This window comes from Oryza brachyantha, chromosome 1 (genome assembly GCF_000231095.2).
Source record: "Oryza brachyantha chromosome 1, ObraRS2, whole genome shotgun sequence".
NCBI lineage: Eukaryota > Viridiplantae > Streptophyta > Magnoliopsida > Poales > Poaceae > Oryza > Oryza brachyantha.
In genome coordinates, this window is record NC_023163.2 from 25368172 (window position 1) to 25378700 (window position 10529).

At 40.0% G+C, this 10529-nt stretch overlaps 1 protein-coding gene across 1 annotated transcript; it reads right to left on the reverse strand.

Annotated features, from left to right (window-relative positions):
• Window positions 1–1621: 1621 nt before the first annotated feature.
• Window positions 1622–6091, reverse strand: LOC102720925 (protein ULTRAPETALA 1-like). Its single transcript, XM_006644739.3, has 3 exons — window positions 5507–6091; window positions 3484–3808; window positions 1622–2056 (listed from the first exon to the last, which is right to left on the reverse strand). Exons 1-3 carry the CDS (start codon window positions 5709–5711, stop codon window positions 1882–1884), a joined length of 705 nt encoding a protein of 234 aa, XP_006644802.1. The 5' UTR covers window positions 5712–6091; the 3' UTR covers window positions 1622–1881.
• Between the last annotated feature and the right edge of the window lie 4438 nt (window positions 6092–10529).

A 10529-nucleotide genomic window follows, 5' to 3' on the forward strand; every position in this document is an offset into this window, starting at 1 on the left:
ACCTTTTTGTCAGCTAAAAAAAATAATATTTACGGACGATTAAAACCATGTTCTACGACTCTATTGTTTAATCTTGTTAGTTAGAAAAGGGAGAAATAAACCTCCAGAATGGTTTTAATCGTCACCGTCCATTTTGTTATCTGATTATTTATGACTTACATGGTGAGGATAAAATTGACGTTCTCTTATATTTTGTTACAAATCTTTGGTCGTTCTGATTCAATCAGTTTCACAATTTCGGCCCAACAGAATTATGAATTTCAACACATATAAACACTATTAGAATTGAATAAAAATATTAAGAGGCAGTCAATAACTCAACTCACAAACCAAATTACATATGGCATGTGTTGTGCGGGATAATTTTGCGTAATCAAAGATTGAAATAACAAAAAATTTAGAAGATTTATGTACCTAATGGCAACAAAGCAAGTACAATGCTAAAGATTTGTGAAATATAACTAGATCGATCTACCGTGTGGCCGCCTCTACCTTCGCCGAACAAAGGCAGTCCCAGACCAGTTTCTCTAGGTCCTCTTTCATCCGCCGCTCCTTCCTCCACCAACCCACCAAATCTCTGGTCAAGCCCCTAGTCACACGAGACATCGGTAGATCACCGATCGAAAGGAGAAAAAGTATGACAAGATTTATGTACACCGGTGAACACATGCAGTATTGGACTACCTCCACCGGCGAATGACTGCAGTCCTATACCACTTCGGTCGGCCGCTCTTCCTCCACAACCCTCTCTCCGGCCCGACCTCAACTGACGCCCCTAACTCCGGCCACGCGTCGTGTTAGCCCTTGGTTCTCTTCACCTTTCTCATATGGGAACCAAGATCACGTAAACCTACCAAAGAACAGAACGAACTGATACGTAACCCTAACCATGAAGTGAACGAACAGAACAATCTAAAAGAAAGAATAGAGCGTAACAGGTAATACATCCCCATATCTTTTCATTTATATAGAAGACACTAATGCGCTTCTAATAAAATTGTATTTACATTAATCCTATTACTATTTTTTCTTTTCGTACATTTCCCCTCGATCAACGGCTCATGTCGCCCCACCTCCTTGTACCTCGCAAACACCGTAAAATCTCTCGATAATAATGAATAACAGTTTAGTTTGATAAATATCAAAAGAATTCTATAATTTAGAGAAAGTCAGAAAAAAAATCCAAAAAGAATCACAGTAGATATACCACGTTTGATACTGCAAAAACAATCTGGTATCGTCCCAGATGCTATCATGCTACTATAAGAGAAACCTGGTTGCGAGTTGCGACTACGAGGCGAGCCTCCCTCACCCGCAGCCCGAAGCCACGGTTCGCTTCCGTCCTGTAGTCCTGTCCCGTCTGTCTCCACTCGCGTGACGTGCTCGTCAGCCCGTGCATCCACCCTCCAGCGCTGCCGCGGTGGGGGTCCCCGGACTACACCACCGTCAGTTGTCACTGGACAACATCTCCATGCTACGTGCGCATGCAGCTTTGCGACATTTCCACCAAGTTCACATGGGCATCCAACCGATCAACCGGCACGTTCGCGCAATTTAGACGTCGAAACCACACGATATGCACACAACCAAAAGACTGCGCTGGCAACCGAATCAACCCAAAGCTAGCCACAGATATGATCCCGGCAATGTAATAGAATGATGAATTTGAATAGAATTGTTGGTGAATTGTATATGAAGCAAAATTGGCCGGCTTTCCCTGGTAGCTGTCCATGGGAAGAAGCTAGTCAAAGAGCATCTCAGGATAGGATAGGAGGCCCCCAGTGAAGCTGGGGAATCATTTGGCCCGGGGGTTAACTAATTAAAGAACATTATGGTTCGAAATGGTACACTGCCATGGTTGTGCACTGGTGCTTCATCCTCCTACTCCTTGGAGTTATGGTAGAAGTCGACGCAGGTCTGGCATCCGCAGTCGGTGAAGCGGCAGATCTCGCACCCGAAGCAGACGCACTTCACGCAGCCGGAGCAGGACGTGGAGCGGGAGCAGCCTCTCAGCACCTTGCGGCTCGCGCGCTCCTCCTCATCGCCGCAGGTGACCCTGCTGGGATCAAAGCGACGTTATGCAATGTATATATCGGGGCACAAGAACAAAGTAGATATATAGTTATCAAATATGGGAAACCAAGAGCTGCGATGAAGGAATCTAGAACAGGTAATGGTGCATGAAAGTACACTGGCCGCAAAGCAATGCTTCTTGTTTTAGAAAAAGAAGGAAAATTCAAGGTAAACGTTGCAGCCAAATTTAGGATGTACTCATGCTAGTGAAGGGAACAGCACCTTGAGCAATCCTAGAAAATTTTCCCTACATGCTAGACATGCAGGCAAGTTCAGGGATACAGTAGTACTGAAAGTGTTGTGTGGCTACAGGCCACATGAGTACATCAGTACATGACCCTGCAGAGATCTGGAAATGTTGGGCCTGAAACTTGCATAGCAACAGTTCAACAGATGGCACTACAGGGCAGCAGTTTGGACTTATTACTCCTACACTAGTACAAAACCAAATGAACTGGGATAGGTTAACTGTACAATGCATTCATAGTTTCACCACACAATGCAGTTTGATCATATGCAGAAGCTGTACTGCAATTTAGGGTTAAATTCCCTCATGTAGGCCTATTTGCGTTATAGTTACCTAAGTAAGTTTTACTGTGTTATCTTGGACAATTTTGCTATGTTAAACATTGGACAATTAGCATAAACATTTCCCAGTGCCTCAACAACTCATAAGACTACTACCAGAGACGCTACTACCAATCATGGTAGAGAACTAGTGATGTATGGGCCGCCATCTGGGCAAAGCCTGCAGCTTGAGTGCTGGAAGTCTATTAACTTGGTTTCACTATCATTGTAAAGGCTACTAGTTGAAAAACATAAAAGCAACATGCGTATATACGCTAAGTGTACTCCAGCCACCAAAGGGTGTGTGGGCCACTAATATTTATTCATATTAATTCATCAACCAAGAAAGCATAGTAATATTGGAAAACTAGATATTATGATAACGTTTTTTTTTCAATGGAAAGGCAAGTGCTTAGAAAATATCATGTTACACGGTGCATACTACACGCACATCATAAACAATTAAATTAGCACAGAACTGTGCCAGCTGTTCTCTAATAACTAAACTTAACAAGAAATACCTGCAATACCACTAATCAAAAGGAAAATGATTTACCTCCGTTTCATATTGTAAGACTTTTTAGTCTTACCTAAATTCATCAATTGATGAATGTATTTAATTTATATATATGTCTACATTCATTAGCATTCATATGAATCTAGACAAGGCTAGAAAGTCTTACATTATGAAACGGAGGGAGTAGATCAGAAGAACAAAAAGAAAAGTAGGCTGGCACAAACTTTGGAACAATGGCATTAGCATATCATATAGAACTAGATAAACAGTATAGTTTGATATTAGCATGCTAGATTATTTGCTAACACAGTTGTGACAATACATACCTATCAGTCGTCAAATCTGAACATGTCCAGTTAGGTTTAGCAAGAGCATCATGGTAAATACGGCACTCTTCTGTGGACCGAAGCCGAAATCTCCTCTCCTTGCCACATTCAGTACAGTGAATAAACTCATCACGGTGTGACGGGCGACCATTACGGCCCTTGTGAGAACCATTAGCAGATTTGAGCGACAGTGAATAGTATTTCAGCAGAGCTGTCTTTGACAACGGAACCTTTTCTCCTTGAACCATGACCCACACAGTATTCCTCCACTTTCCTGCAGTCTCCCTTCCAGAGTGCTTCTCAAAGGCAGAAGGCGTCAACTTGTCTGCAATTTCAACTTACAGAACTTAAATGGCAGCTATGCCGCTTCAATCATAATAATGAGAAATGATAGTAGATCTAAGTGGCATATAATACTCAGATTTTGTATATGTGCTGCTCATAATACTACTATAACGGTGCTAGTAAAAGAAATCAACTGCATTCGAATGCAGCCAGAAGATATAGAAATACGATGACAAAGTGATGCTACAGCATATAACTAGAAAAATTCCCCCACAGAATGAAATAAAACCAGGCACTGCAAATTTTCCAGCATTAAATTGAAATAACATGCATCTACAACATCCTTTACTTAAATAACCAAATCAATAATATTGTTCTATGCAAACATAGAGAAATGGCATAATGAACAAATAAACTCCCAGCTATATATATTGAGCAAGGAGAACCCCATAGTGCATGCACCCAGATCATTGGACATGTTATGAAGGTCTTCATTATAAATTATAACAAGAAACAGCATATTTGGAATCTAGAGCTTTTTTGTTTGTTAAACCACCCTTAGATCGCATAACCAATCTTTAGTAAAAGATGCAGTTGTACACAGGATGGGGTAGTCATAATTTGTTGCTATCTTTAACCTTGCCTATACCATCACCTTACACATGTCTACAGTTACAAGGATGAACCATGCTATAACAAATACAGACCCACGTTTGATTTAAACGAGACTATGTTGGTCCATGCATTAAATATGCTAAAAACAAATATGGTGTGTACCTAAATATTGTAATCAACACTCTGGGGACCATGCAAGGTGGAGTATAAGTATAGTAAAATCCACGGTGATAGCACTGATGTTATCTGCGTCAACTAAATCTACTTACAGCACAGTACGGACGCACACTGAAATACAGACATTGGGGATAAAGAAACTGAATTCAGCGCATTTACAGCTTTCAGAAACCAAAAAAATATGGCCACCAGGTTACAACATACTACAACAGAGACAACACAATAAAAAGCTATCCATTTCACCGTCCGCAAACAAAACACACAAGCAACTATGTTGGAGTCAAGATCGAATGATGAATTTCACATAGATGCAGAAGAAAGCAGCATGCAACTGCAAACCAGAACAGGGCCCATGCTCTGATGCTCTAGCTCATACGAAAGAAAACCTGAACACAACCATACAAGTACTAAACAGAGACAGTAGCAATGTACTGCCCACCGCCAGTGATCGAACACCGAGACTGAACAGAGGTGAACCTCATCATCCCCAGCATGCAGGGAGTAGACAATGTCAAAATTCAACTTGCGTGCATTAGGTAGTAATACCACATAAGAGGAGGTGCCTAACCTCCTAAAAGGTCCTAAACCAAATGAAAGATGGAGGCGATATTACACTTGGACCATGAACAGGCAGATTGCAGAAAAGGGGGCGATTTAATTGCCGAAATCCACAGACCCGCGAACCAGACTAGCAATGCATGGGCAGCAACATGGCGCACCAAGTACAACTGTGCAAGAGCAAGACGCAAGCGACGTTAGGCGTAGGCAGCGCAAAGGCGCATGAGCCGGCATTGCATGCAGGTCCACTCAGGTCATGGGAGCAAGTCGTCCATAGCCAAGAGATCAAGCGCGCACCACCCGTGCACCGACGCGCGGACATGAAATCAAGAACAAAGAGACAAACCGAGCAAGCAAAGGACGAGGCGTACGGTTGGTGAGCACGGACCTTCACGACACCCGGGCGTGCACTCGCAGCTGACCTCGAGGTCGCCAGAAGCGTAGACGCGGAGGTGGCCAACGGCGTCGCCATAGCGGTGGCTGGTGCATCCGCACGTCACCTCCACGAAGTCCTCGCCCCAGCGCACCCCGCTCACGTCCCGCAGCTCCTCCTCGCTGAACTGCGGCACGCCGCCTCCGTTCTCGGCAGCCATGTCTCCCACCAAGAACAGCAAACAACCGCAACAACTCCAGAGGGAGAAAAACAAGGGCCAGACAGCGATTTGGCCTTTATCAAATCAGCAAGCGACTAGGCAACGATCAAATGCCGAGACGGGGATGGCAAAAACCGGTGGATCGAAGTAAACCAAAGTTAGGCAGGCAGGTGTATGTGGCGTGTGTGAACAAGAGAGGCAGATAGATATATAGGGAGAGGCCGGAGCGGTGGGGAAACAGGAGCCAAAGCGGCGCCTTTCCACAAGGGAATCGCAGCGAATTGGGTTCCCAACAAATCTTGACGAAGGCGATCTCCGAAGGGGCCAAAAGAATAAATGCAAAGGCAGCTCCTTTTCCCTGGAGGAGATATATGATCCGAGAGCAGGACGAACGAGCAAAGGGCAGGAGCTGCGCAAAGGCGGCTCCTTTCTGCAACAAGGCGATTTGGGAGGGCCTTTTCTTGCTCCAAATCGGCCGAAGATATCTAGATACGACCCAAAAGGATGGATCTGGAGAAGTGCACACGCTGGATTCAAGAATGCCTCAACACTACCAGCACCCCCGCCGCTTTAGCTATGGGGTTTAGAGTGGGAGAATGGGAGGCGATGGTGGAGGAGGCGGAGAGGAGAGGAGACTAGGGGAGGGAGAGGAGAGGAGGATAGGAGACGGAGCCGAGGGTCCGAGAGCTGCCAAGACGAAAGCTTGATGTTGCGCTGGTATTGGGCTTTTAACCTATAGACGGATGGGGGAATGGTGTGGTGTACTGTGTTCCTTTTTTTTTAAGGGGATGTATCCTGTTTGGCTTGTTTGCTGTTTTGACATGCTTCGCGTTTGTTTAAGCGGACCAAAACTTATATACTTGTGCCTACTGTGACTTTAAAAAGTATATATTAAAACACGATATAAAAACTATATATTCAAGTCTAATATAATTTAAATTAAAATTTAAGCGCATAAATAGTTGATGATATTAACCATGGCATTGACATTAGTTGAGGTAACTCAGTTGCAACAAGTACGTTGACAAGTGAACCTAAGAAACGCTACCAGAGGATAGTTATAGCTACTACCACCTAGACTCTGTTTTTTAACCCCTTTCTTAATCTATAATCTATATTGTACGAACTTAACTGTGTTAAGGTCTTGTAAAGGTCTTGTAGTCCTATTTTTTCGTTTTAGCTTATGTTATTATCTATAAACCAAAATTTAAATTTTTAACCATGACTTTAGAGTAGATTTTTGAGTTTTCTATCATAGTTTATTTTTTAGCCTTGATTTTTTAAATAACTAAGAACACATGTGTAAAAATTTTATTTATAAATTATTTTTTACTTATACATATGTTATTTGACTTCTCCAAAACAATAATGACACAGCTAGTAGGGATATGGTAGGATGATTGATCATTCCTCGGAATAATAACCAGAAAACCAATATACTAGCTTTTAACACATGACCTCAGCATATGTACTCACGGTTTCCGAATGTAGTTTCTACTAATTGTAAGATAGACACTAACTATTCCAATGCATGGTTTTTTAGTAGTTTCTACGCAGACTAAAATTTAAGAGCACGTATAATAGCAGTCTATAAGCTGACTATATGCTTACGTGGAGGAGAGAGATAATGAAAGAGAGTGTAAGCAGGCTGTAAGCTTGTAGTCAGCTTGGGCACAGGAACCAAGAAACTCTGTGAGAGTAACATGTGGGCCCTGTATTAATGATAAAAATTTAACTAGTATATGGGTGGGCTAAGAAAAAAATATAAGTCTTATAGCCAGCTTGTTGGCTATATTATTAGCCTTGCTCTAATAAACATATGCAAACAAAGAAGGATCATGTGTGACAAGTCAAATGAGGTTGTGTGCCATGGGAAGCGTGTGGGCCGCACTAGATCTAAGCTGAGGGCATGGAAACCATCCCTTCCCCCAACGCCAGACCGGGATCGTTTCCAGTGCATCGACAAGCGTGAAGACACCGGTTCTCAAATAAGAAACTATTTCTTTCTTTTTCTCTTTCTTTTTTCAATAAATAACCTATCACATCAGCAATTTGCTTACATGACAGTAATAAATAAGGATAGAAACTACCTGAGTACTACATTGGGAGTGCCCTCACATGAAAATCGATAGGACAATATATTGCAAGTTTATCATATGTCGCACAATTTGCTCCGTAGGACCGGTCCTGATTTTTAAGGCTTTGGTATGAGAATAAATATATAGGTTCTCATCATACTATATAACAATAATAAAAATGTCTACTTCACCTCCCCTGAACTATCAGGGTTGGTTACTTAACCTCCTATTATATGAAACTGATATTTCACCCCTGAGATAAAAAACTAAATCAAATAATCCCCTAAAGCGGTTTTGTAGGTGGTTTTGCCATGTAGATGCTAACATGACAGCGCTATTGCTTGCATCTCACAAAATATTGACCCATTAAACCTAAGTTGAACTAAATGTTTATTTTCACTCATTGATCAGCACTCCTAAAGATTACATATTATCACTGATGTTTATCATTCTCAATCCAGTTCACTTGTGAAAAAAAAATATTGAACTGGCAACACCATGTCACTGCCCCTCCATACTTCACATGGACAAAACCACCACCATATCATCGTGTACTGAACAAAACCACTCTAGGGGTATTTGAACTGGTTTCGTCCTTCAGAGGGTGGAATATCCCATTTTCTACATTAGGAGTTAAGTAGACCAACCCGGATAGTTCAGGGGTAAAGTAGACTTTTTCCTAGCAATAATAAATATACGTATACATTATATACATATATAAATTAAGATCATAAACATTTAAATTATATTTAAAAATAATATTTATATATAAAACATTGTGCATGTTACTATAAAAGTTGGGATGTGTGGCCAGCAATTTAGGGCAAGAGTGGCCACACCGCTCCTTGCCTAGGGCCACCAAGCCTGTGACGCTGACATGGTAAACTTGGCCACTGTCCAAATGCAAATGCAAGTTGTTGGGGGCGACTCCTTTCTCACGACAGGCTATATATGAACATCAAATAGAGTATTGATAAGGGACGGATCAAACAATTATTTATGTTAACTGTATTTCATGAACCTAGAGACAACACAACACATTATCGACTATTTCACGTCAACATGCCTGGTTTGGTTGTCAATGATGAAAATAGGAACCATGGACAGGCACAAGTTGATTAGGAGCCACACAAAAGTCAAAGGAAATATTTATAAATAAAAAAATAATTTGTGAATAAAACTTTTGCATACGTATTTTTGTGATCTAAACGTTAAGATTGAAAAATAAACTTCAGTGAAAAATCTAAAATCAACTCTAAATTTAAGTTTATAAATTTAAATTTTGGCTTATAAATATAGACAGAAGCGGAAATATGTGACGTAATTAACCGGACATAACACGTGGCAAATCAACCGTCGTAACCGTACAAAGAACAAAAGCTTAGCAGTGGTGGGCGCTTATTCGCGGGCATTGAAACCTCTTTTCTTTTTTTAAAAAAACATTTGATTAAATTAATATGTGCGCTAAATAAGACAATTGCTAAAAATATCTAGATTTACGAGTGTTCATAGTCCAACAAACATAAGCATCCACTAGGGTTATTGTTTAGTTTTTCAGAAAAACTTATGCATATTTGCAAACAAAAAATACAATGTAAATAAATATATATATATATATATATATTCTTAGCGTATAAAAACAACTGCTAAAAAATAAACTACGGTGAAAAAAACTCTAAAATTAAATCTAAATTTAAGCTTGAAAATTTAAATTTTGGCTTATAAACAAAAGTAAAAGTGGAAAGATGAGGCTTTATTTGTGCTCATAGGTAGCGCACGGATTATATAAATAACCTATATTACTAACACTCGGAGCAAGTTTAATAGTATATCCAACTGCTAGCTCCAAATCAATATATATATATATATATATATATATATATATATATATATATATATATATATATATATATATATATATATATATAGTCAATCTAATAGTCAATTCCTACAATAGTTTCATGTAAAATATATACTACACTATTAGTATCTGGGTCCCACCTATAATACACATATTGCGTTTTAGATTCTGTGCTGCAGCTGGCTATAAATCTGTAGCTCGCTGCTCTTTTCTCTTCTCTTATCTTCTTAAAATATGTTTATAGCTGATTTATAGTTTGCTATTATGACTGCTCTTATGATGCATGCCAATATTTGCTTGTGTTTTTCCGAGCTCAATAAAATTTATAGATATCTAGTGTTTTGAAGATGCTCTCCCAACCAATAAAATCCAACCCAATAATTCCACATATATTGGGGGCCTGTGAAGAACCCGTCTCTGCAAATTAGAAAAGTTACGTCAAAAAGATAGAGAGAGAAAAGAAAGGTAAGACGACCTCCTTAACTCTTGACTCTGCTGTCACGCCAAAAATAATTGGCGTATATGTTAAAGACCAAATGCATTTTCTATGAAATATTTCCAAGGTCACTATCATGTTCGTATGTTCGGTGGGTTCAGAGCATCTTCGGCTTCTATTTCAAAACAACCAAAAGTCAAATATCCTAAAACTACATCTAACTCCAACTTAACTCCCATTTTTTAATTACCCCATATTTCTCAATCTTTTCTATTTCAAGACATACTCATATTTCTCAATCTTTTCTATTTCAAGACATACCTACTAGATTAATTGAAGACCAGAGACTAAACCGATATAATATGATATCAACTTATTATTGTCTTCTTCACATACATCACAGGTACATCAACAAATATTTGTTCACCATATAAATGCTATAT

Coding starts and splice junctions, on each gene's coding strand:
- LOC102720925 (XM_006644739.3), bottom strand. CDS start 5,711: ATGGCTGCCGAGAACGGAGGCGGCGTGCCGCAGTTCAGCGAGGAGGAG. Junction 3,809..5,506: donor CACGCCCGGGTGTCGTGAAG/GTCCGTGCTCAC, acceptor TTGAAATTGCAG/ACAAGTTGACGCCTTCTGCC. Junction 2,057..3,483: donor TCAGATTTGACGACTGATAG/GTATGTATTGTC, acceptor TGATCCCAGCAG/GGTCACCTGCGGCGATGAGG.